The sequence below is a fragment of the Mauremys reevesii genome, unplaced genomic scaffold (assembly GCF_016161935.1).
Source record: "Mauremys reevesii isolate NIE-2019 unplaced genomic scaffold, ASM1616193v1 Contig96, whole genome shotgun sequence".
NCBI lineage: Eukaryota > Metazoa > Chordata > Testudines > Geoemydidae > Mauremys > Mauremys reevesii.
In genome coordinates this window covers 78821-106330 of record NW_024100913.1, presented here as the reverse complement: position 1 = coordinate 106330, position 27510 = coordinate 78821, and the positions used below count along the sequence as shown (strand labels likewise).

The 27510-nt window shown below is 48.9% G+C and overlaps 1 protein-coding gene and 1 long non-coding RNA gene across 2 annotated transcripts; both read left to right on the top strand.

The window, feature by feature from the left end:
- Nucleotides 1-11887: 11887 nt before the first annotated feature.
- On the top strand, nucleotides 11888-16987 carry LOC120395119. The gene is made up of 3 exons (XR_005592475.1): nucleotides 11888-12093; nucleotides 16683-16731; nucleotides 16977-16987. It is a non-coding gene; the product is annotated as an uncharacterized LOC120395119 (long non-coding RNA).
- A 17-nt stretch (nucleotides 16988-17004) lies between these two features.
- LOC120395118 lies at nucleotides 17005-20879 on the top strand. The gene is made up of 3 exons (XM_039519283.1): nucleotides 17005-17031; nucleotides 17863-17964; nucleotides 19647-20879. Exon 3 carries the CDS (start codon nucleotides 19669-19671, stop codon nucleotides 20788-20790), a length of 1122 nt encoding a protein of 373 aa, XP_039375217.1. The 5' UTR covers nucleotides 17005-17031; nucleotides 17863-17964; nucleotides 19647-19668; the 3' UTR covers nucleotides 20791-20879.
- The last annotated feature ends 6631 nt before the right edge of the window (nucleotides 20880-27510 follow it).

Genomic DNA, 27510 nt, shown 5'->3' with positions numbered 1-27510 from the left:
TCTCCCCAGGTGGGATTAGCTGCTGTGGGGGACAGGGGGAGTCTCTCTGGGCGGGGTTAGTTGCTGTGGGAGGACAGGGGAGGGGTTAGCTGTCGCGGTGTGGGGGGTAGCTGCTGCGGGGGGTGCTCCCCGGGTGGGAGGCTGAGTTAGCTGCCATGGGGGGGGGCGGGATTAGCTGGGGAGGGGTGCAAGGTGGAAGTTTCGCCTAGGGCACGAAACTTCCTTGCACCGGCCCTGTCTTTTGGAGTTACATGTTGGCCGTGAGACCCAGCCCAGCAGTGATAAACCCAGGCTTACAATGCAGGGGGGTTACTAGAGCACAGACTGAGGACCTCACAAGGCATATTTTGTACAAAGATTATTACCATCGCATGTAGGGTGTGACTAGAGGGCTGCTTTGGGTCACACATGCTCAGTAGGGCATCTCCAAGGGGGGAGGGCCAATTCCACTCCCAAATTTAAAAAAAAGGGGGTGCCTGTTGTATCCTTGGGGCAGCCGGTGTAGGAAGCAATCACTTGAGGCCAGAGAGCAGGCAGCTAACCAAAACCTCCATTTTATTTACATATATACAGAGAGCTCCTCAGCTGGTTGAAACCGGTTGAGCTAACCCATAATAATCTAACTCAGTTGCCATAGCAACAAAACCATGACAACCAAATACACAACATATTCCTCCCCCCCTAATAAGAACATCCCCTAAATAAAACACACACTAGACTAGAGAAGGAGGGTAGACTGCCTCCATTCCCGGCTAAACCCTGGGGATTATTTTGCCCCATAACTGTGGGTTCGCCCTAGCTAAAGATCCAGCCGATGAGGAGGCCTTCTGTCTCTAGGTGGATTACGGCGAACTACTGGGGTTATTGCACCCGAAAGCACTAGGGGCTCAGGGTCCGCAGCACGAACAGGTGAGGAGGTGGTATCAGCTCGTGCTGGGCAAAGGGGTATCTCAGCCGCCGGCAGTAATGGAGGAGAACAGTCAGAAACAGGTGACTCGTGATTCGATCCCTCACCAGAAGAGGTGAAGTCAGACCCCTCAACTGCAGATGGGTCCTGAGGACTGGCATGACCTGGCAACAGCTGATCTACATGTCGCCGCCAGGTAACATTCTCTGCAGTCCGGACTGTGTAGGAAACAGGTCCTGTTTGAGTGATGACTGTGGCCGGAACCCATTTAGCTCTGGAAGTATAATTCCGAGCCAAAACTGGCTGTCCCGGGCTAAAGGTTCGGTCTTTTGCTCTGCGTGCCCGTCTGATGACTTGATATTGCTGCTGATGTTGCACAATTTGTCGGGGTTCAGAAGGTTTCAGCAGATCAAAGCAAGTGCGCAGCTGTCGTCCCATCATTAGAAAGGCCGGAGATGTGTGGGTCGTAGCATGAGGTGTGTTTCTGTAGGAAAGTAAAAAGGTATCCAGACGCTTTTGAATGGAGTGTTGTCCCCTTGCTGATTTCAAAGCATTTTTCATTGTCTGCACAAATCTTTCAGCTAATCCGTTGGTGGACGGATGATATGGTGCTGACGTGATGTGGTGTATCCCATTTGCCTTCATAAAATGTTGAAACTCCTGAGAAACGAACTGCGGTCCGTTGTCGCTCACAAGTTGTTCTGGCAGACCAAAACAACTAAAGAGTCCTCGTAGTTTTTGGATAGTACTCTCTGCAGAAGTGGACTGCATTATAGAGACTTCTGGCCATTTAGAATGGGCATCTATTGCCACCAAGAACATGCTTCCTTCAAGGGGGCCAGCAAAGTCAACGTGAATACGTTGCCACGGGTTTTCAGGCCAGTCCCATGGGTGTAGGGGTGCCCACTGGGGTGCATTCCTCACACCCTGACATGACATACAAGCTTTTGCCTTCTCTTCAATAGCACTGTCCAGTCCAGGCCACCAAAAATAGCCGTGCAATTTCCTTCATGCGCACTATTCCACAGTGACCGGAATGTAGCTGTTCTAACATCTGTGATCTCAGTGGTGGTGGAATAATGACACGTCTCCCCCACAACAAACAACCAGATTGGACCGATAACTCCGTCCGCTTGGACATGTAGGGAACAAGATCGGATGAGACCGGAGAGGTTTGTCGAGATGTTCCATGCATCACCAGGTCCATAACGTGGGACAATACTGGGTCAACGCGAGTTGCCTTCTTTATCTGAGTAGCAGTGATGGGTGTATTCTCTACCTGTTCAAAGTAGAAGATTTCCTTGTGGGCACTATCTTGGTGTTTGACCGGCAAAGGCAACCTTGAGAGGCCATCTGCATTGCCGTGTAGAGTGGATTTCCGATATTTGATTTCATATGTGTGTGCTGAAAGTAACAATGCCCAACGTTGCATACGACTAGCAGCTAATGGGGAATGCCTGTGTAAGGTCCAAAAATTGATGTCAGAGGTCGATGGTCTGTGAGAAGAGTAAATTTTCGCCCAAACAGGTACTGATGAAACTTCCGAATTCCAAAAACAATTCCTAATACCTCACGTTCGATTTGGGCGTAGTTAGTTTCTGCTTTGCTTAGAGTGCGTGAAGCAAAAGCAATAGGTCTCTCTTCTCCTGAAGGCATAATATGTGACACGACTGCTCCCACTCCATAAGGAGGCATCGCAGGCCAATTGCAGTGGTAAGGATGGATCAAAGTGCGTTAGAACTTCAGAATTTAGCAATGCATCCTTAGCTTTGTTAAACGCAACATCACAGGCTTCAGTCCACTTCCAGGCCTTGTTCTGCCCAAGGAGCTCATGAAGTGGTTTTAGCAGTGTGGCTAACTGTGAGATGAACTTTCCATAATAGTTCAGGAGTCCTAGAAACGAGCAGCTGGCTTACATTTCGAGGTGGGGGAGCCTCCACAATAGCTTTAACTTTGGCAGGGGCCTTATGAAGACCTGCAGAATCAATGATGTGTCCCAAATATTCAACAGAAGGCTTGAAGAATTCACACTTGTCTTTGCGAACTCGTAGGCCATACTCTTCCAGTCTTTGTAGGGTAGCCTCTAAATTCTTTAAGTGATCCTCTTCATTTCTTCCAGTGACCAGGATATCATCCAGATAGCACTGAACTCCTGACAAGCCACACAAGATCTGGTCCATAGCCCTCTGGAACAGGGCGGGAGCAGATGTTATTCCGAAGGGTAGACGACAGTATCGATAAAGCCCCTTATGAGTCACAATAGTCAACCGCTCTTGGGACTTTTCATCGACGTGCATCTGTAAATATGCTTGACTCAGATCAATCTTACTGAACTTTTGTCCCCCAGCCAGGCCTGCAAAGAGGTCATCGATGCGGGGAAGCTCTGCACACAACACTGGGTTGACAGTGACTTTAAAATCACCGCAAATCCGGAGAGAGCCATCTTTCTTCACGATTGGAACGATAGGAGTGGCCCATGAGCTATGGGTAACTGGTATTAGGACTCCATTGGTGACCAGGTGCTCCAGGTCTGCTTCAACTTTTGGCCTGATGGCATATGGCACAGTTCGGGCTTTCAGATATTTTGGTGGACTGTCAGGTTTAATGTTCAATGTCACAGTGATTCCCTTCATACTTCCCAAATCATCTCCAAAAACAGCAGCATGTTTCCTTAGTATAGGGGTTAGACTGGTTTCTTCTTTAGTCATCCGGTGCACTTCTGCCCAGTTCAGTTGAATCTTCCCAAGCCAAGACCTACCCATTAAGGCTGGGTAGTTACCTCACCACAAACAGTGGCAATTTAGCCACCTGTCCATTGAGCTCCACCTTAACATCAATAGTGCCCAGCATAGGCACAGCTTCTCCCGTATACGTCTTCAGAACAGTTTTTGTTGCCTTAAGCGGAAGATGCTGTAGCTTTTCTTTATACACAGTCTCGGAGATCAGTGAGACGGCTGCACCGGTGTCCAGTTCCATGCGTATACGTTTGCCATCCAATAACGGGGTTACCCAGTATTCATGTGAGCCCATTGCCAAAGACAAAACATGCAGTGGCACTTCCTCTTGCGATGAGGTGTCACCTTGATCATCCTGGGTCTGCTCTAGGGTATGCAGGGTTCCTCTTTTTGTCGGCCAGACCACAGGCCTCTTTTTCTTTTGTTTACAGGCACACTCAATGTGTCCCTTTTTGCCACAGTGTCGACACACCAGGTCCTTACACCAGCATTCTGATGCCTGGTGACCCGGCTTACCACAGCGGTAACATTCTTGACTCTGCACAGTTTTGTGGGTTGGTTCTTGTGACACTTTTTGCATCCTAGGGGGTGCACCGATGTATTGTGCCTCCCTTGTAGCCAGTTCCATGGAGACAGCAATATCAACAGCCTTCTGTAAGGTAAGCTGAGCCTCTGTCAGTAGGCGCTTCCGTATAGCTTCACTGCAGAGGCCACACACTAACCTGTCACGCAGGGCATCATTTAACATCTCTTTAAATTCACAGTGTTCTGCTAGCTTTTTTTAAATGGCTACAAATTGTACAACTGTTTCATCTTCCTTTTGGTCTCTTTTGTGGAACCTATATCTTTCAGCAATTACCAGTGGTTTTGGGGAGAAATGAGACCCCAGGATTTCCACAATGTCACTGTAAGATTTAGTCTCAGGCTTAACAGGGTGTAGTAAGCTGCGTAGCAGAGAGTAGGTTTTAGCCCCTACAACAGTTAAGAATATTGGCACCTTCTTCGCTTCTGTAATGTCATTTGCAATACCAAAAGCTCAAAACGCTCAGTATACACATGCCACTGCTCTGTATTCTCATCAAAAGGCTCCAGGGGCCTGGTCAGAGTAGCCACGATTTTTAGTTTCACTTTCACAGTCAGTGCAAACAAGCAGCTTTTTTGTTTGTTTGTTCTTTACCTTAACTTCTACTTCCTTCTGTTACTGGAGCAGCACCGGAGTCCCATCCTCGTCGCCAGTGTTGTATCCTTGGGGCAGCCGGTGTAGGAAGCAATCACTTGAGGCCAGAGAGCAGGCAGCTAACCAAAACCTTCATTTTATTTACATATATACAGAGAGCTCCTCAGCCGGTTGAAACTGGTTGAGCTAACCCATAATAATCTAACTCAGTTGCCATAGCAACAAAACCATGACAACCAAATACACAACAGTGCCAACCTGTTCCGCCAGTTCAGCCAGCCCCAGAGAGAGACAGCCGTATCGGAAGGGCGCTGAAGATCTCTGCCCTGAGGGCTGATGTTCGCAGGCCTGCTTTGGCTACCTGCAGCAAGCAGATAACTGCCAGGAGAAGGATCCCAGCCTATGCAAAGAACAGGGTGCTTGCTGCTTGCTCTCAGGCGTGAGGACATAAAAAATGCAAATGAGCAGCGCATGCTTTCAATCGTAGGATTAGTGGCCCGTGTACCTTTCAGTACTGAAGAAATCTGTATGTTAGATTCTGTTATTTTTCTTTGACCCCATGTGCTGTATTGCTGTAATGATAAGAGCATGTTTCGATTTATGAGGCATCTTAGTTAACCCACAGATTGTCGTCTTCTCAACAGAAGAATTTTTTTGTTTAGTCTGAGCAGCTTTACTACACTGTGGTGTCTTTCCTCCAAATCAGAGCAACTCTGGGTACTGGCATCCGCACCTGTCCCAATTTGCAGATTTGTGGTGTTCTCCACAGGTGGGAGTTCCGCTGTCGGAACAGACTGAACCTGCTCACTGTCCTTGCAATACAATGGAATTATTACGGGTACGGGTGTAATCAAAGTTTGGAGGGTTACACTCAGGCCAGGCCCTTGTCTCCGGCTCTTTAACGGAGCCCTGACTCTGCTCTCCCAGGAGCCCCTCTCTGCCTGAACACAGGTTGCTCTTACAGGCCCAGCTCACTAGGTGGCATCTACCCTGTCTTTCCATCCAGACTGCATGGAAGCCTGGAGAACTGAGCGGGATTATGACATCACAGGTATCAAGGAGACTGAGCAGCTGTAACATAAGAACGGCCACACTGGGTCAGACCAAAGGTCCATCTAGCCCAGTATCCGGTCTTCCGACAATGGCCAATGCCAGGTGTTTCAGAGGGAATGAACAGACCTCCTTTTAAAGTGCTTTGAGAGCTACTGATTGAAGATGTTAATAAGAGGTAGGGCTGGGGGAGGTGGCTCGGTACAGGAGCTGGAGAGAACTCTGCAGAGTCTGGGATGGGGGAAGAGTCTGTGGAGGGGTGAGCCTGGGGATGGCCTAGACTGAGACTGGCTGAGGGAGGAATTGACCTAGAGAGGGAGTAGAGCTGAACTGCTTGCTTCAGCATCCCTGGATTGGAACCCAGAATACAGGGGCAGCCTGGCTTTCCCTGCCAGCCACCAAGGCTGGAAAGCCGCCTGATAGAAGGGTTGGAAGGACCCCTGAGGCCGGAGTCAGGCCAAAGCCCTGGCATAAGGCCACTGGAGTACTGCTGTGTGGGAGTCTGTTACCCAGGAAGGGGTGGAAACAAGTCACCCCAATAACCCCTGCACTCCGGTGACTAATGCCAGTAATTACAGCCGAAGAGAGACCTGCCGGATGTCATTCTGTGTGAAACCACCAGGGAAATGGCTCTCGAGCACTGACATGAGGGACAGGTGACATTCACCCTCATGTGGATGGCCTGTCCAAGGCCTCCATAGCACAGCCCCATGGCCGGGGATTATGGGGGGAGGAGAGGTTCAAGTGGAGGGACCATGCAATGCGGTCTTTAGAGCTCCAGGTGTTATGCAGCGTCTTCAGTGCCACCTGGAAACCTGCAGGCATCTGCTGCTGCCTGGTGTGATTGCTCCTGCTTGGAGCTCCACTCAGTAAAGAGATTTAGTTTTTGAGTAGTCTTGCAATGTAATCCCATGCGATGAATCCATGTGCTATATGGCATGCTTACTCCATGAATCAGACACCCTCTGTCCCTATGGTGGCAGGGACGTGAAGTCTGGTGCTTCCGCTCTGCAGTCACGGGCCTGTGTCACCTAAAGATAAGAACATAAGATTGGCCATACTGGGTCAGACCAAAGGTCCATCCAGCCCAGTATCCTGTCTGCCGACAGTGGCCAATGCCTGGTGCCCCAGAGGGAGTGAACCTAACAGGCAATGATCAAGTGATCTCTCTCCTGCCATCCATCTCCATCCTCTGACAAACAGAGGCTAGGGACACCATTCCTTACCCCATCCTGGCTAATAGCCATTAATGGACTTAACCTCCATGAATTTATCCAGTTCTTTTTTAAACCTTATTATAGTCCTAGCCTTCACAACCTCCTCAGGCAAGGAGTTCCACAAGCTGACTGTGCGCTGTGTGAAGAAGAACTTGCTTTTATTTGTTTTAAACTCTCTGCCCATTAATTTCATTTGGTGGTCCCTAGTTCTTGTATTATGGGAATAAGTAAATAACTTTTCCTTATCTACTTTCTCCACATCACTCATCATTTTATAGACCTCTATGATATCCCCCCTTAGTCTCCTCTTTTCCAAACTGAAAAGTCCTAGCCCCTTTAATCTCTCTTCATATGGGACCCGTTCCAAAACCCTAATCATTTTAGTTTCCCTTCTCTGAACCTTTTCTAGTGCCAGTATATCTTTTTGGAGATGAGGAGACCACATCTGTACGCAGTATTCGAGATGTGGGCGTACCATCGATTTATAAAAGGGCAATAATATATTCTCAGTCTTATTCTCTATCCCCCTTTTAATGATTCCTAACATCTTGTTTGCTTTTTTGGATTGCTGCTGCACACTGCGCGGATGTCTTCAGAGTACTATCCACGATGACTCCAAGATCTCTTTCCTGATTCGTTGTAGCTAAATTAGCCCCCATCCTATTGTATGTGTAGTTGGGGTTATTTTTTCTAATGTGCATTACTTTACATTTATCCACATTAAATGTCATTTGCAATTTTGTTGCCCAATCACTTAGTTTTGTGAGATCTTTTGGAAGTTCTTCACAGTCTGCTTTGGTCTTAACTCTCTTGAGCAGTTTAGTAACTATTTTGAGCTAAAGGACGAACCTGCCAAGCTAACTGCAGGTACGTCTACACTGTACATTAAGCCCGGTCTCTGACTCAGGTTTGAGCCCAAGCCCCACTTCCATCCATGCACAAATGAGTCCGACTCGGGTCAGCAAACACGCAGGGCCTGGGTCTTAGGACCCTACAAATGGGGGTTCAGGGTCAGATCCTGAGTTCTGTTGGGACTTGGGTCCAAGCCCTGTCATTTTGCAGTGTGGATACAGCTCAAGCCACAGACCTGAGTCAGAAGGTCTGTGTAGTATAATATGGATGTGTTAGTATAACACTGACACACCCCAATTGTCAGTGGGCAGGATCAAACCTGGGACCTCTGAAGCTTAGCCTAGGAGGCTGGCGTTTATATCATGCAGTAGAGGCTCAAACACTCAGCTTCAGAGGTCTGAGATTCAATGCTGCCTGCCAATAACTGGGCTTTTTTGGCCCTAGAACCAGGGGCTTATCTGGGATATCAGATGGGAAGTATCCGAAGCTCGGGAGGCGCTTCCTCAGCTAGGGGAAGTATGTAACCTATGCTTGCTTGGTGTGGCACTCTGGAATATTGTGTGCAATTCTGGTCTCCCATGTTTAAGAAGGACGAATTCAAACTGGAACAGGTACAGAGAAGGGCTCCTAGGATGATCCGAGGAATGGAAAACCTGTCTTATGAGGGGAGACTCGAAGAGCTTGGCTTGTTTAGCCTAACCAAAAGAAGGCTGAGGGGAGATGTGACTGCTCTCTATAAATATATCAGAGGGATAAATACCAGGGAGGGAGAGGAATTATTTAAGCTCAGTACCAATGTGGACACAAGAACAAATGGATATTAACTGGCCATCAGGAAGTTTAGACTTGAAATTAGATGAAGGTTTCTAACCATCAGAGGAGTGAAGTTCTGGAACAGCCTCCCAAGGGGAGCAGTGGGGTCAAGAAACCTAACTGGCTTCAAGACTGAGCTGGATAAGTTTATGGAGGGGATGGTATCATGGGCTAGCCTAATTTTGGCAATTAATTGATCTTTGATTATTAGCAGGTAAATAGGCCAATGGTCTGTGATGGGATGTTAGATGGGGTGGGATCTGAATTACTACAGAGAATTCTTTCCTGGGTGTCTGGCTGGTGAGTCTTGTCCACATGCTCAGGGTTTAGCTGATCACCATATTTGGCATCGGGAAGGAATTTTCCTCCAGGGCAGATTGGCAGAGGCCCTGGCGGTTTTTCACCTTCCTCTGCAGCATGGGACACGGGTCACTTGCTGGAGAATTCTCTGCACCTTGAAGTCTTTAAACAATAAGTTGAGGACTTCAGCAGCTCAGACATAGGTCAGGGGTTTGTTACAGGAATGGGTGGGTGAGATTCTGTGGCCTGTGTTGGGCAGGATGTCAGACTAGAAGATCATAATGGTCCCTTCTGACCTTAAAGTCTATGAGTCTATGTCCCCCTCTAGTGGCGCCCAGCCTAGCTAGAGATGGATGAGTCTGCTACAGCCTTAGCTAAGAGCCACGTGGCTTTTAGCTCATGAAGTAGAGGCACATATACTGAGCTTCACAGATCCCATGTTCAATCCTGCTGACGACTGTGGTCTGTTGGAGTTACATGTTGGCCATGAGACCCAGCCCAGCAGTGATAAACCCAGGCTTACAATGCAGGGGGGTTATTAGAGCACAGCCTGAGGACCTCACAAGGCATATTTTGTACAAAGATTATTACCATCGCATGTAGGGTGTGACTAGAGGGCTGCTTTGGGTCATACATGCTCAGTAGGGCATCTCCAAGGGTGGAGAGCCAATTCCACTCCCAAATTTAAAAAAAAGGGGGTGCCAACCTGTTCCGCCAGTTCAGCCAGCCCCAGAGAGAGACAGCCATATCGGAAGGGCGCTGAAGATCTCTGCCCTGAGGGCTGATGTTCGCAGGCCTGCTTTGGCTACCTGCAGCAAGCAGATAACTGCCAGGAGAAGGATCCCAGCCTATTCAAAGAACAGGGTGCTTGCTGCTTGGTCAGCTCAAGAGGGTGTGAGGACATAAATGCCAAATGAGCAGCGCATGCTTTCAATGCGTAGGATTAGTGACCCGTGTACCTTTCTGTACTGAAAAAATCTGTATGTTAGATACTGTTATTTTTCTTTGACCGCTATGTGCTGTATTGCTGTAATGATAAGAGCATGTTTCGATTTATGAGGCGACTTAGTTAACCCACAGATTGTCGTCTTCTCAACAGAAGAATTTTTTTGTTGAGTCTGAGCAGCTTTACTACACTGTGGTGTACACTGTGGTGTCTTTCCTCCAAATCGGAGCAACTCTGGGTACTGGCATCCGCACCTGTCCCAAGTTGCAGATTTGTGGTGTTCTCCACAGGTGGGAGTTCCACTGTCGGAACAGACTGAACCTGCTCACTGTCCCTGCAATACAATGAAATTATTACGGGTACAGGTGTAAGTTACAGTGGTTACTCTCGGGCGCCCTTGTCTCCTCGGCTCTTTAGACCCCCTGACTCTGCTCTCCCCAGCCCTCCTCTGCCTGAACACAGGTTGCTCTGACAGGCCCAGCTCACTAGGTGACATCTACCCTGTCTTTCCATCCAGACTGCATGGAAGACTGGAGAACTGAGCGGGATTATGACATCACAGGTATCAAGGAGGCTGAACAGCTGTAATGTAAGAACGGCCACAGTGGGTCAGAGCAAAGGTCCATCTAGTATCCGGTCTTCCGACAGTGGCCAATGCCATGTGTTTCAGAGGGAATGAACAGAACAGGGAATCATCAAGTCATCCATCCCCTACTGTCCATTCCCATTTTCTGGCAAACAGAACCTAAGGACACTCAGAGCATGGTGTGGCAACCCTGCCCATCTTGGCTAATAGCCATCGATGGACCTATCTTTCATGAAATGATCTAGTTCTTTTTTGAACCCTCTTATAGTCTTGGCCTTCTCAACATCCTCTGGCAGAGAGTTCCCTGGCTTGACTGTGCATTGTGTGAAGAAATACTGCCTTTTGTTTCTTTTCGACCTTGGTCAAAATGTGTAACTTCAATCCCAATGGTATTGGAAGAGCCCAAAATAACCAATACAGGAATGTACTGACTATGACCCCTTCCTTCAAATGCACTGTGGCCTAGTGGATAGAGCACGAGCTAGAACTCAGAAGACTGAAGTGCTAGTCCTGAATCTGCTACTGTCTTGCTGAGTGACCTTGGGCAAGTCACTGCTCTGCTCTGTGCCTCAGTTTCCCATCTCAAAAAGGGGGCTAATGCTACAGACCTCCTTTGCAAAGTGCTTTGAGATCTACTGATTGAAGATATTAGATAAGAGGTAGGGCTCTTTATTATCTTATGATATAGGGGGCTTTTCTTAAAGCACCCACTGCTGGAGTCAAGTGATTTATTTGAGAATCTCTACTCTTTATTTTATTTTATTTGTTAGCCAATTTTAATCCCCCGTGGTTGCAAAGAGAAGCTGGAGAACGTGAATTGAGTGCACCCTAGCGGCTCAGACACCGGAAGGCAACTGAAGAGTTCCCCAGATGAATGTTTTTTGAAGATCTCATTATTTGGAAGCCAATCTCATGATTTTGGTGGGACCCAGCTCAAGGGTTTGGAATGCTTGGGCTGCCGATACCGTGAACGTTTTTGTGCCCTCGTAGCACTAGATAATCACTTCAGGGCTGCTTCTCACTTCAGGCTGGGAGATTCTGCCTCAGTCACAGGGGTTTTAGGAGTTCCCACAAGTAGGGAAAAAATGTCCCTTGCCTACGGGCTTGAGAGTCATAGAGCTCGGAAAAGACCCAGGGCTTTCCTGGGAAACCTGATGCCCTCTCTCCTGCCTTATTCTGAGCTCAGCAGCTCAGCCCCCTTGGGCGATTGCCCCATCCTATCTCCTGATCTATATACAGCATTGACACCTCACAGGCTAGAGGGAGATTACAGGAGAGCAGCCTCATTGTGACCTAGAGACGACATCAGCGCCTGCCTGATGCCAGAGCAGCAACCTGCCCTCAGGTGTAGCCTGGGTACTTGGTGCTGCTTTGAGCGTATCTGTGATTCTTAGTGCCTGAGCCCGGCAAAATGAGATCACTCCTCCTCTTTCTCAACTCTGCCTCCTGCCTAAGGATCCTGCTGCTCTTTCTTGTGTATTATGCTGTGATCAGGCTTGCCAGATCTGAGGTAAGTGAGACTCCTTGAGAGATGGAAAGGCTGGATTGATGCCAGCTGAATGCAGGAACCAAACAGAAGTAGTTTTCAATCAGCAGGCTCGGATCATCTCCACCCAAGAGTCCTCAAAGAGCTGGCTCAGGAGGTTATTGGCCCACGGACATTAATTTTTTAACCAATGTAGGATTCCTGAGGGAATTCCAGAAGGCTGGAAGTGTGCTAATGTTTTGTCAATATTCAAAAAGGTTCAGGAGGTTGACCCAGCTTCTTATAGGCCACTTAGCCTGAAATAATGGACAAACTAATATGGGATTCAATCAATAAAGAATTAAAGGACGGAATATATTCAAAGCAGGTTAACAATGTTTCATGGAAAATGGGCCATGTCAAACATAGATGTGACAAACTTAGACTTTTGGAAGGTGTTGTTTTTCACAGATTCCAAGGCAAGATGGGCCCATTGTGATCTTCTAGTCTGACCCTCCTGTCTAGCACAAGCCAAAGAACTTCCCCACAATCATGCCTAGTGCATACCTTGAATTAAAATGTCCAATCTTGATTTAAAAAATTGCCAGTGATGGAGAATCAGTCCACCATGACCTTGGTAAATTGTCCCACTGGTTAGTTCCTCTCACTGTTAAAAATGGATGCTTTCTGTCTAGTCTGAATGTGTCTAGTTTCAACTTCCAGCCATTGGACCATGTGAGACCTTTCTCTGCTAGATTGAAGAGCCCATTTGTCATTATTTCTTCCCCATGTAGGTGTTTATAGACTTTTCCTCAAACCACCCTTAACCTCTTTAAGCGACATTGACTGAGCTCCTAAAGTCTATCAGTATAAGGCAGATTTTCTAATCCTTTAATCATCCTTATGGCTCTTCTCTGAACCTTCTGCAATTTATCAACATCCTTCCTGAATGTTAGACACCAGAACTGGACACAGAATTGCAGCAGTGGTTGCACCAGTGCCAAATACAGAGGTAAAATAACCTCCCTCCTCCAACTTGAGATTCCCCTGTTTAGGCATCCAGGAACCGCAGGACATTTGGATTAAAAATTAGCACTATACAATATCAATGGAGCACAGGTTAAAGGGATTGAGAACAGGCTAATGGCTAACTGATAGATCACAAAAAGTAATTGTCAAAGGGCTCATCGAATGTGGGTGTTTCTAATGGGGCTTTGCAGGGATCAGTACTAGGTCTGATGTTATTCAATATTTTTCAATGACTTGGAAGTAAATACAAAATTGATGCTGATAAAAATGAGCTGATGACAGGAAGATTGGCAGAATGGCAAATAACGATGAGGACAGGGCAGTCATGCAGAGAGTTCTGGAGAGTTTGTTTGGCAAATGGGGCCCATTCAAACAACATGCATTTTCACACAGCCCAACACAGATTTATACATCTGGGAACAAGGAGGGCCTATTCAGCTTTGGATTTACCGATCTTTAGCTTTGTATCATCTGCAAATCTGGCCACTTCACTGTTTCCCCCCTTTTCTAGATCATTTATGAAGATGTTGAAGAACTCTGGTCCCAGTACAGATCCTTGGGAGACCTTGCTATTTATCTCTCTTTATAAACTCACCATTTATTCCTACCTTTGGTTTTCTATCTTTAAACCAGTTAGTGGTCCATGTGAAGACCTTCCCTCTTATCCCATGACAACTTACTTTGCTTAAGAACCTTTGATGAGGGATCTTGTTAAAGGCTTTCTGAAAGTTCAGGTACACTCTATCCACCGGATCGCCCTTGTCCACATGCTTCTTCACCCCTGTGACATTACGCCCCATATTCTTCATAGAAATATTGTTCTAGGAATATGGCATAACTAAGGTATGTTTTATGCAAGATGGGTCATGTGAGATATCCTTGGAAAGGTTCTGATTTACTGAATGGGATTATCCTATTTGGATGGATGTATCATTTCTGTATCTGAAGTTAGGAATATGGGCTCTGTATCAATTACAAAAGTGCTTGCACCAGGGGGAATGCCCCCAAACAGTAGGCAATCAGCCTGGATGGGCCATTAGGAAGGACAATAGGACATGGAAGATGCTAATCTTCCTCCTTCCTGAGAAGTTTCCTGGGATGCTGCTTTGACACTGCAGGGTCATGTGATCATGTCACCTCATAGAATTATAGAATCCATAGAATCTCAGGGTTGGAAGGGACCTCAGGAGGTATCTAGTCCAAGCCCCTGCTCAAAGCAGGACTAATTCCCAACTAAATCAACCCAGCCAGGGCTTTGTCAAGCCTGCCCTTAAAAACCTCTAAGGAAGGAGATTCCACCACCTCCCTAGGGAACCCATTCCAGTGCTTCACCACCCTCCGAGTGAAAAAGTTGCTCCTAATATCCAACCTAAACCTTCCCCACTGCAACTTGAGACCATTACTCCTTCTTCTGTCATCTGCTACCACTCAGAACAGTCTAGATCCATCCTCTTGGGAACCCCCTTTCAGGTAGTTGAAAGCAGCTATCAAATCCCCCCTCATTCTTCTCTTCTGCAGACTAAACAATCCCAGTTCCCTCAGATGGACATCATTTTGGACTGGTGGTATTTTTCCACTAGGATGGAGGGCCGTGGGGTCAAACTGGGAGACAAAGGATTCCTGTCATAGCCAAATCCTATTGAAGGCTTGGAAGTGAGTTAATCTAGGTTCTTCTCCACCACCTCCCTGCCCCAAAAGGAAGCCTGCTGAAAACATCTGGAGAACTAAAGGAACTAAACTGTGGGGGAGGAGGGAAGGGGCCGAGCCCAGGCGAGAAAGATCTAGCCTGTGAAAGGAATACCTGGCTAGTTAAGCTGCAAGCAGTGCAGTTTACCTTCAAGAAACTTTGCAGCTCTCAGGCAAGTGGACTGAGCTCATGCCAAACTGTTCATAGAATCATAGAATTCAAGATCAGAAGGGACCATTATGATCATCTAGTCTGACCTCCTGCAAGATGCAGGCCACATAAGCCGATCCACCCACTCCTTAAGCAAGCGACCCCTGCCCCATGCTTCGGAGGAAGGCGAAAAACCTCCAGGGCCACTGCCAATCTACCCTGGAGGAAAATTCCTTCCCGACCCCAAATATGGCGGTCAGCTGAACCCCGAGCATGCGGGCAAGACTCTCCAGCCATACCCTCTGGAAAAAGGCTAACAATATCCTATCATTGACCCATTGTACTAATTACCAGTGTGGCACTTAATTGACCTATTGACTAAGCCCGTTATCCTATCATACCATCTCCTCCATAAACTTATCTAGCTTAATCTTAAAGTCATGGAGGTCCTTCGCCCCCACTGTTTCCTTTGGTAGGCTGTTCCAGAATTGCACTCCTCTGATGGTTAGAAACCTTCGTCTAATTTCAAGCCTAAATTTCCTGACTGACAATTTATATCCATTTGTCCTCGTGTCCACATTAGCACTGAGCTGAAATAATTCCTCTCCTTCCCTGGTATTTATCCCTCTGATATATTTAAAGAGTGCAATCATATCTCCTCTTATCCTTCTTTTGGTTAAGGAAAACAAACCGAGCTCCTCAAGTCTCCTTTCATACGACAGTCTTTCCATTCCTCGGATCATTCTAGTGGCCCTTCTTTGTACCCGTTCCAGTTTGAATTCATCCTTCTTAAACATGGGAGACCAAAACTGCACACAGTACTCCAAATGAGGTCTTACCAATGCCTTATATAACGGGACTAGCACCTCCTTATCCCTACTAGAAATACCTCGCCTAATGCATCCCAAGACCGCATTAGCTTTTTAACGCCACATCACATTGCCTACTCATAGTCATCCTACGATCAACCAGGACTCCTAGGTCCTTCTCCTCCTCCGTTACTTCCAACTGGTGCGTCCCCAGCTTATAACTAAAGTTCTTGTTAGTCATCCCTAAATGCATAACCTTACACTTCTCACTATTGAATTTCATCCTGTTACTAATACTCCAGTTTACAAGGTCATCCAAATCTCCCTGGAGGATATCCTGATCCTTTTTCTGTTGTTGTTGTTTTTTGGTGTAAAACAGCTGCCGTTTAAGGATGATCTAGGGGTTATATCAGCACTTGTTTGGGAGGATTTGCATAAGCCATTCATGGCTTCATCTCTCAGGAGTAGCATGGCCATCCCAAATGGCTGCAGAGAAAACCCCGATATCATGCATTCCCTAAATATGTATCTAGGAAACACTGTTGTCCAGATGTCGGATTTCTCCCCCAGGGTCTGAATTCCGTGCATGGTATCTGGGGTTAGTTGCATACTCTGCAATCCTAAAACCTGCAGAGTTTGATCATCTCTGCAGGAGAGAGAACTTTGCAGGCTCTCGCCTTCAATGCTTATAAACTCTGCAGGCTCCTGGTACCAGCAATCCCTGTTTCTCCAACCCCTGGAGTGTTCCAGTGACCCCTGTTATGGGTTGTGCTTTGTGCCCTATATTGGCTGCATCATAGGAAAGCACAATACCTACCCATGATGCCTCAGAGTGCAATACTCTGCCAGAAGGAAAAATTTCCCTCTGGCCCCACATGGCAATCACCTCTGGCTCATTGTTCTCCCAGGTTTATTGAGGAGTTCTCTTCTAACCCTGCTGCTTTCTCTGTGTGTGGCAGGCTTCTCCGAGGAAGAGGAGGCCCAGAAAGACAAAAAAGAAAGCGAAAGGTAAGCAGCCCCTCACCCCACAGCTGCGGTGGCAGACTCAGGCCCCATGCAAAGCAGAGAAATAGGGTCTATTCCCCCACCTGCCTCCCCTCTTCCTGCAAAGGCACAGTCGTGCCCAGAGCCGTGCAGAGGCACTGGCTGGGGCTCCGTTCACAGGCTGCCTCTGAAATCTGGGGCAATAGGCTGCTAGGAAGCAGAGGGTGCCCAAGCAGCTCAATGTCTCCTTTATGTCTCACTTCTGGCAGCTTTTGGACGCTGTGCAGAAGAGTTGGAGGAGGCTGGTGCATCCCCAGAGACGTGGTAAGCAATGCCCCCCTCCATGAATCTGCAGTGGGTCAGTCCCCTCCTTTAGCGTCATGCAATTCATCCCCACCCAGGGGCAGTAGCCCGAGTAATCCCTCCCCTGCCCCGACCTATGTACCACGCAGGCAACTCTTCTCCTTTAGACTCCTGCAATTCATTCCCACCCTGCAGAAGTTGCCATCTCTAATCCACCCCCACGCCTCGTACAGTGGGTCATTCCCTTCTTCCAGCATCATACGGCTCCTTTAACCTGGGGCAGTGGGGGGGAGGGGTAGATTGTGTCAACTGGACTGGACCATCCTCTCCTCCCAAAAGCGGGAGAAAATGTTTTCTGGGAGCAGCTCCGTGCACCCCGGGGAGGTGAGGTGGAGAGGTCAGGAGGAAGGCTGGTCTTTCTGGTACGGTGAGTAGGGGATCCAGCTTCACTTGGGTAATGGCCCCTCCTCCAGTCCCCCAGCATAGGTTCCAAGTAGGATTTGAACTCTGGACCTTCAGCTCTGCAGCATAAAGCACCCCTTAGAGCTAAAGAAGTAGCTGCATAGTTGGTAGCTAGATTAGGCTGTTATCCTATCTGTCGATTAGCTTCTGTGGGAGGGACATGACACATATGCAGCCAGCAGGATAGACGCTCACCTCCTCAGCACTAGACAGGAATCACCTAACAATCCAGCTAACCCCAACCCAGAACATCAAAGGCCTGGGCATTGCAGGGGAGGAGGCTGCCTCAGTGGAGAAGGGGACAGGGAGCCTTTCGGTGCCACCCCTCTGGGTAAAAGAGGGCCTGAGGGCAGGGCCTGCACTCAGCTATCTGCTCTCTCTGTTCCACAGCTGCCCTGTGCCCCTGGAGAAGCTCCCCTTGGTTCACAGCCTCAGGCTCGTTGAGAGGAGGGTACAGGACGTGGCCAGACACCTGGATGCAGTTCTGATTCCGTAAGGCAACTGAGTGGGGGCACCAGACTGGGGGCTGGGTGGGAGGGGATAATTAATGTAGAGAGGAGGGAGCAGGGAAAACCAGACACTCCAGCATCCTAAAATAACAGGTGAGGTACCACTGAAAGTGAGGTGAGGGATTATCAGAAATGAAATGCAGAGACTACAAGTTGGGGTTGTGAGTAGGATCAAATCCTTCTGTACGGCAATATCTGCCAGCAGGCGACTGTCTAGAACCTGCCCGTGCTGTGTCTGAAAGAAAAAGCAATCCAATGACACGCTGTGAGGGGGTGTCCCCCCACATAGGACTGGAAGGGGCTCAGGTGGCCAGGCAGGCCCATGAACTCCACAGGGTGCACCTGGAGGAAGAGCCAGGGAGCAGGGAATTGATTGCAAGCAGGCTCAGCTGGGCAGGAATAGGCGGGGCCTATAAAGCCAGGAAGCTGGCAAGAGACAGGGGCTGCGGCTGGGAAAGGGCAGCCCCTCCCTGGGAAGAGGGGGGAGTGTTTGGAGCTGGTGCACCCAGAGCAAGGAGGGGAACCAGGAGTAGTGGGAAGCAGTCCAGGCTGGGAGAGGAAAGCCCAGAACTGCTGGGCTGAGGGTCCCTGGCCTGGAGCCCGGTGTGAAGTGTGGGCCCAGGTTTCCCTACCAGCCACCGAGGGCACAGCCCAGACCGGCGGGGCAGTGAACAGGAGGACTGTCTGGGTCACTGTGGGAGTGACAGGCAATTGAAGGACTGTACCCTGGAAGAGGGGGAAACGCTGAGTGGCCTAGCCAAGAAGGGGACACTGCAGTTCCCGGAATGACAGAGAGATGATGTGACCACATGTGACAATTGGAAGGGGCATTGACCTCGAGAGCTAATCCCCGGAGTAGGCTCCAGACAAGCACTGAGTGGGGCACCCTGTGATACACCCCAAACATGAGTCATCAGCTGGGTTCAAACCCAGGACTTTCAGGACCATAGCACAGTCTTCCACCACCGGAGAAACTCCATTAACTGGGAGCAATAGTAGGTTGTTAGCCTCTAGTGTATCAGCCATTAGAAGAGGACAGTTTTCCAGTGGGTTAGAATGTAAGAACATAAGAACAGCCAGACTGGGTCAGACCAAAGGTTCATCTAGCCCAGTATCCTGTCTTCCAAAACGGGCCAATGCCAGTGCAGCAGAGGGAATGACCAGAAGAGGGAATCATCAAATGATCCGTCCCCTGTCGCCCATTCCCAGCTTCAGACAAACAGAGACTAGGGACACCATCCCTGCCCATCCTAGCTAATAGCCATTGATGAATTTATCCAGTTCCTTTTATAGTTTATAATCTTGGCCTTCACAACCTCCTCTGGCGAGGGTTACACACACATGCTCACGTCTTCCTCACCCAAAGCAATTGTTGTTAGCTAATCTTTCTGTTAAAATAGCACTAGGTCCCCAATCATGCTCAAGGCCCCATTGTGCTAGGTGCTGCACATGTGCGTGTGTGAAGGGTTATCGTTCTAGATAAAATGAGTGCCGGCTCCCCCTCTCAGTCCTTCGTTACCCAGCTGATGTCCTTGTGTCAGGCTGTGGTGTGCAATGCATGCCTAGGCACTGCCCCATTGCACTACTTCTGGAAGGCTGTGCCCAAGCCCTGCCTTTGCTCAGCAGGGCCATGTCCCATCTGTCCCTGTCTGCTCTCTCCCACAGGCCGAGTGTGGCGACAGCCGCGATGAGCCAGTTCTCCTATTCCGCTATGGAATCCACCACCTCTGCCCTCTGGAGTCCCAGCTCCTTTTCCCTGAGAGAAGTCGCCATCATTCAGTCGGAGCCCCTCTGCCACACAGGGGAGATCATGCCCTTCGCGAGCTGGGAAGCATCCACTCATCCCATCCAAGCCCAGCCTCTCTCCAGGCTTCCTGCCCACAGCAGACAAGACCGGGGAGAGCAGACCATGGGTCTGGACCAGACTTCAGTCCATAGCTCAGACTTCAACATCCGGCAGAAGCATCTGCAGAGGCGACTGGGGGCTCCACAAACCCCCATCCCGGGGGAGCCATTGCTGGGTGAGGGGGACACCAAGCAGCAATTGGAAGTAGACCCAGATCCGCCCAAATGTGGATTTCCAGCAAAGGTCCCGGAGCCCTTCAGATCCAACACCAGCCCTCAGCGTGCACAGGAGATCCAGGAGCCATGTGTCTGCCCCTGGGGAGCCCTGCCGCAAAAGGCCCACAGGATCATGGCATCCCCTGATGCCATCCTGGCCAGGCTTGTGCCCACAGCGGTGGTCAAGCTGCAGGATCACGTGGCTCAGAAATGCTGGCAGATCCAAACGAAGGCCTTTCCTAAGATGGTGCGAGAGTCGCACAGAGATGCTCCCCTCCGGAGAGAGACTGCCCTGCCTGGGCCACTCCACCCCCCTAGGGAGCCAGGCAAGCACAGGACAGTGGCATTCCCAGTGATGGGACAAAAGCCTGACCACCCCATCGAACTCCACATAAGGCATCAGCATCCGGTCATGCAGAGGGGGCTGCTCACCCTGGACAGAGAGTCCCTGGCAAAGCTGCCTCACGCCGTCCCAGCCAGGGGAGCCCGTGTGGAGTTCAGTGAGATGGAGACCGATTTCCTGCAGACGGGGAGGCGAAGCACAAGCTCCTCTTCTTCCACACGTCCTCCAACGCCAGTGGAAGATATCACCCTGGAGACGGGCAGGAATGATGGCGCGGCAGGAAAGCAGACTAACCCACAGCGCTGCACTCTGCCAGCAGGGGTGGGTCTGACATCGCCACCTCCAGGAACCACAGTAGCAGAGAAGACACTCGCAGCGACACTCCAAATGTATAGGAGCGAGTAAGAAAGCCCCTTACCAGTGTGAGCGGCACCAAAGGGACTGAAGAGAAGCTGGAGCTGCACATGGAGAGGAAGGTTCTCTTGGGAGAAGGCTCCTGCCTGCGGCCAGGGGCACAAGCAGGTGAGAGCAGGGCAGATCTCCCCAGGACCCAATGGCACCAGGTTGCCCCAGAGGCACCAGGCTCTGAGCAGCTAACAAGATCCACCCTTGACTCTCTCCTTGCTGGGCAGGCTGCACACGACCTGCAGATCAAGCAGCTGATGGAAATGTTGAGCAGCTCCAGCCCCTTGGCGGGCCAGGTCTCAGTTTGCCAGCAGTGCCGCAAGGCATATCCAGGAAAGAGGAAGGGTGAGAAAACTCCAAAGGAGACATCTGCTGAGCTGCATGGTGTTCGAGACATCGTGCATTCACATGGGTTCAATGGAACTGTGAATTCAAAGCTCTCCAGGGACCAGCCACCAATCAGAGTCTGCGAGAAGTGTGGTAAGCATCGACAAAAGAGACCAGCTGGCTCTGCAGGTGCTGACTTGCCGGGAAGATCCCATGGAATTCCACAGCGATGGACTCCAGGAGACTCCTCAGCATCATCCAACCGCAATAAGATGCCAGTGCTGTGGCTCCTTCCAGCAGACAAGAGCAAGACGCAGGATGGAATGGGGAAATGGGCTCCCCGCAAGCAACCAAAGATGGTGTCCGTTGCAACGAGTACAACAGGGCTTTCGCAAGCTGGGGAGAAAGCAAGTTGGAGTCCTGACGGTTCTCCCTCAAAGTCACCAAAGGCCTCCAGAGCTAGGACACCATCCCCTTCAAGGAGCAAAGTTCTCCAAAAGATGTTCATGTGCCTGAAGCAAACCTTCAGCAAGCTGCAACACAAAGTGAAGTCCCGAATGTCCAAGGACCCTCGATCCAGAACACCTGACACTAAATTTACAAAGCCACCCTTTTGGAAGGCAAGGGCCTCCAAGGGTGTCCGTTTTCCATACTACTGAATCTCACCCTGCCAGCATGCCCACTAACAGCAGGGGCCCACAAATTCCAACCTCTCCCTATCATCCAGTGGGCCTGGTAAGCATGGGCTAAAGTGGCTGAGAAGAATGGCTTGTTGTCCTGGGACACAGAGACTGATGTATACGTGACTCCTCTTGGGGTATGACATTTAAACCCAGATTCCAAGATGAAGGGGGGCCTGGGAGCTTGGATGAGATTGAGGGTGTGGCTAGCTCACTGGATTTATTACTTTACTTCATGCGTTTCAAGAATCAATCCTTCCTTCAAGAAGAGCTGATACTAAATTTACAAAGCCACCCTTTTGGAAGGCAAGGGCCTCTAAGTGTGTCCAGTAGTACTATTAGGGCCCTACCATCAATCAAACACAAACCGGCACTTTGACTCCTAAAACCCGGCCCCTTGACCCCTTAAACCCCGCCCACCTATCACCAGAAGTCCCACCCACAGGGTATTACTTCCAGGGTCAAGGAGGACACATTACCGGAAGCAAAGTATGTCATGTGACCCCTCTAAGAACTCCTCCCACTGCCCTCTACCCATCAGGACAGGTTTCGCCCTCATAGGCCTACCCAGAGAGGGGATTTGACCAATCAGGGGTGTTCCAGGGTGGGGTGACCCATCCGGATGTGGCTCGTGTGACCCCTCTAAGAACTCCTCCCACTGCACTCTACCAATCGCGATGGGTTTTGGCCCCATAGGACCACCCTGAGAGCAGATTTGACCAATCGGTGGTGTTCTGGGACGGGGTGACCTGTCCAGATGAGGGTCATGTGACCCTTCTAAGAACTCATCCCAGCGCCCTCTGCCAATCAGAGCACAACACTATCACCCCATAAGTCCCAGCACCGGGGCAGAAGGGGCCATCTTTTACCAAGGACGCGTGCTTTAGATATCGTGGAAGCATGGACTCCTTCACCACCCCTGGTGAGAACTTCAGACTTTGTGTTAGCCGAGGGCCTTTGGACTTGTGTGGAGAAAGCGCTACATGAGCGACAGTTCCCACAAGGCCCTTTGACTCAGCCATTGATGGATACGCTGGAACCCGAAACCCAAACTCTCGTGAGGCACACCGATGAGTGTGATGGCCTCTCATTGTCCGCCCCCCCTAGAGGTGGAAGGTGAACGCAGCTCAGGGGAGTCATCGGAGGACAAGGTGAACGGAAAAGACATTGCTCAGGTAAATGAATGATTAAGAAGTGACTGTTGATGATGGGGTGTAATGGGGTTAGGAACCAGGGGGTGGGGTGGATTTGTATATTTAAAAACAAGGAGTGGGAGCTTACACTGTTTCTTTTCTGAAAATCTCTCCACAGCTTGACGATGCCTTTCTAGAGGACCCAGAGGCCCTGGACAGCATTGCATGAAGCAGCGAAGATGAACCGGGCTCTCCTTGTTTTTGCTCAATGCCGGTACAAATTGTTGAAGAGGACTCCAAGGATGACGGCTATGAGGAGTTTAGGAGGCTTGGCATGGAACTAACTGAGCCAAGGCCACGTCGTGAGCGTAAAAAAGTCATGCGGACTATTATGCGTGTTGCTGTTTATGCTGTCCTTAATCAGTGCCTTAGGAAAAGCTTTCTGAAGATTGTGAGGGCTGTGTCATAGATGCGCCAGCCCAACGGCACCATGACTGTGTGACTTGGACTTCAGTAGATCTAAACTTCAAGCTCCGCGCCTGTGTGCTGAGTTATGTTTGGAAAGCTTATTAAACACTGTTCTTGCCATAGGTTATGCTACGTAATGTCTGTGCCTACCCAAGAACATTTAGCGTAAGGGGTGACCTTGATAAATGCTGTGCAATTTAGTGCAGACCCTGGCTGTGTTTTAAAGAAAATGACCAAACCGGAAGATGCTTGTGTCACATTCTTGACTTGAACTGGGACCGTATAGAATATGATTGCAACCAAGGTCCTGTAGTGGCACCAAATCTTTTGTAAAGGGGGTCATATAAGGGGTCTAAGACCAGGTTATGGGTTGCTGGTTATGATTATGCTGTCTGTATGAATGTGTCATTTTGTAGTTGAAGTTATGAATATTGGCTCTATCCTGTCTGTATCTCAAACTTATGCTATGCTTCTGGGTGACATCCCAGACGAGTTGGTGTTAGCTCTGCCTAGCCTGCTTGATGGCCCATTAAGGACCATCAGCTACACAATTGACCCATTGAGAGAAGGCAGATGCACCTTGTAAGTCAGCAAAGTATGCAGGAACCTGCCCATGTGACTCCAGACTCCATTTTGCTTGTAATTTTCCACAGTAAGGACAAAGAGGTGTTCTTACACCTCAAAAAGACTATAAAAGGCTGATGCCTCATCTCCAGCTTGTCTTCAATCCTGCTTCTTACCTCTGAAGGGACTTTACTACAAACTGAAGCTCTGAACAAAGAACTGATGACCCGTCCCAGCTGGGGATGGACTCCAGAGACTTAATTTAAACCTGCAGTTTATTCTATCACTGTTCTAAGCCTGAAACAAGAACTTTGCCATTATTGTATGTACTCGAGAGGTCATCGAGTCCAGTCCCCTGCCCTCATGGCAGCAGCAAATACTGTCTAGACCAGCCCTGATAGACATTTATCTAAGCTACTCTTAAATATCTCCAGAGATGGAGATTCCACAACCTCCCTCGGCAATCTATTCCAGTGTTTAACCACCCTGACAGTTAGGAACTTTTTCCTAATGTCCAGTCTAAACCTCCCTTGCTGCAGTTTATGCTCATTGCTTCTTGTTCTATCCTTAGAGGCGAAGGCGAACAAGTTTTCTCCCTCCTCCTTATGACACCCTTTCAGATACCTGAAAACTGCTATCATGTCCCCTCTCAGTCTTCTCTTTTCCAAACTAAACAAACCCAATTCTTTCAGCCTTCCTTCATAGGTCATGTCTTCAAGACCTTTAATCATTCTTGTTGCTCTTCTCTGGACCCTCTCCAATTTCTCCACTCTTTCAGTACCTGTTTTCTCCCAATTACAAGGTTTCATCCTGTGAGTTTATCGACGATGAAACCGTGTGTGTGTCTTGGAAGCATGCAAAAGACCGGTACTCTGTCTCTGGCAATACCAACGTCTTCATAGCCTGTTTCACCACCGCTTCTGCCCGCTTAGAACTATACAACCTCCTAGAGAGGTTGCGAGAGTGGTGCCTGTACCACGACACTGACTTGGTGATATTTGTGAAAAGGGAGGGGGAGTGGAATCCCCCTCGGGGGGGATTATTTAGGGGACCTCACGAGCGATTATTTCAATTAAAAAAAATAATCTGAGTAATTTTTTCTGAATTGGTCTTTTTTAAAAACACCAAACATCAATTGTCTTTAAACCCCTCACCTGGGGTGCTTTATTGGGTAACATGGCTGTGAAAATTATCACAAAATACATGTCTGTGCTTGTTGAAACATGTTTTGAGCAAGGCTAGGCATGCCCAAGGAATATCTCATCGGTAAAAGTCTTTTCATAACCTTTTTCAAAAGCTCCTTTGGTTTTAGGTAGTCTCACGTGGTCGCATTTCTCAAAGGGAGAGGCATGTGACCTTTGTTGAAAATAGCTTGAAAGGCCTTGGATACCTCACCACTCATCTTGTGTTTTTGACCTAAGGCCCAGGCATATTTGGATAGAATGTCTATCACTGTTAAGATGTACTTAAAACCGCTGTTGCATTTGGAGAACTGGTGCATATCCACCAAATTTGCCTGCCATTGCACATCCACATCTGAACCAATGGTCTTGTTTCTTTTAAAATGTATTTGAGCCGGTTTGTGTAAAGTGCAAAAAAGAACAGGAGTACTTGTGGCACCTTAGAGACTAACAAATTTATTTGAGCATAAGCTTTCATGGGCTACAGCCCACTTCATCAGATGCATGCAGTGGAAAATACAGTAGGAAGATATAGATATACACAGAGAACAAGAAACAATGGCTGTTACCATACACCCTATAAGGAGAGGGATCAGTTAAGGTGAGCTATTATCAGCAGGGGAGAAAAAGAACTGTTTGTAGTGGTAATGAAAATGGCCCATTTCCAGCAATTGACAAGAAGATGTGAGGAACTGTAGTGGGGGAAAAAAGAAGCACGGGGAAAGAGTTTTACTTTGTGTAATGGCCCATCCACTCCCAGTCTTTATTCAAGCCTAATTTAATGGTGTCCAATTTGCAAATTAATTCCAATTCAGCAGTCTCTTGTTGGAATCTCTTTTTGAAGTTTTTTTGTTGTAATATTGTGACTTTTAGGTCTGTAATCAAGTGGCCAGGGAGATTGAATTGTTCTCCGACTGGTTTTTGAATGTTGTAATTCTTGATGTCTGATTAGTGTCCATTTATTCTTTTACGTAGAGACTGTCCGCTTTGGCCAAAGTACATGGCAGAGGGGCATTGCTGGCACATGATGGCATCTATCACATTGGTAGATGTGCCTAGTGGCGTGGCTGATGTGATTAGGTCCTATGATGGTATCCCCTAAAAAGATACGTGAACAGACTTTGCAACAGGCTTTGTTGCAAAGATAGGTTCCTGGGTTAGTGTTTTGTTGTGTGGTGTGTGGTTGCTGTAGGATTGGGGGCTGTCTGTAAGCGAGGACAGACCTGTCTCCCAAGATCTGTGAGAGTGATGGATCGTCCTTCAGGATAGGTTGAAGATCCTTGATGATGCGCTGGAGAGGTTTTAGTTGGAGGCAGTGGCGGATTAACAAATTTGCCACCCCTAGGCCCTCAAAAAATTGCCGCGCCCCCTCCCCACCCCGCGCGCCAGCCCACCTCTGCTCCCCCGCGGCAAGACTGGGAGGGGGTGGGGAGAAGGGGAGTTGTGGCAAGCTCGGGGGATGGTGGTGGTGGAGCGGAGATGAGCTGGGATGGGGCGGTTCCCGGCCCCCAGGTTACTCCCCGCACCCGTGGGTCCAGCTCACCTCTGCTCTGCCTCCTCTGAATGTGCCGCTACTCACTTCTCTCTCTCTCCCAGCACTTTAGCGTGGCAAGCCTGGGAGGGAGGTGGAAGGGGGGAAGCATGGGGCGCCTGGGAGAGGAGGCGGGCCAGGGATTTGAGGAAGGGGCAGAGTTGGGGAGGGGGCGTGAGCAAATTTGCCGCCCTAGGCCTAAGCCTTGTTGGCCTAGGCGATAATACGCCGCTGGTTGGGGGCTGAAGGTGATGGCTAGTGGCGTTCTGTTACTTTCTTTGTTGGGCCTGTCCTGTATTAGGTGATTCCTGCGTACTCTTCTGGCTCTGTCAATCTGTTTCTTCACTTCAGCAGGTGGGTACTGTAGTTGTAAGAATGGTTGATGGAGATCTTGTATGTGTTTGTCTCTACCTGAGGGCTTGGAGCAAATGGGATTGTTTCGTAGACCTTGGCTGTAGACAATGGATCGAGTGGTGTGGTCTGGATGAAAGCTGGAGGCATGTAGGTAAGTATAGCGGTCAGTAGGGTGATGTTTATGTGGCCATCGTTTATGAGTGCTGTGGTGTCTAGGAAGTGGATCTCTTGTGTGGAATGGTCCAGGCTGAGATTGATGGTGGGGTGGAAATGTGTAAAGTGTAAGTGTCCCTGTCTGAAAGCCAAGCTGTTACCTGTCTTCTATTCAAAGTTTTGCTATGCTTTCTGGCTACTTGAGAAAGAGGGTTCACCCCGCCGAAGCGCCCAACTTCCCCGGGGGTGTAATATATTTTCTTTAACAGAGCTGCCTGTGTAGAAATGACTGTTACTGGTACCGTCTTTTACTAACACAAATATGAAGG

Bases quoted from the DNA above. Each gene is read 5' to 3' on its own strand.
- LOC120395118 (XM_039519283.1), top strand. From the start codon at position 19,669: ATGAGCCAGTTCTCCTATTCCGCTATGGAATCCACCACCTCTGCCCTC.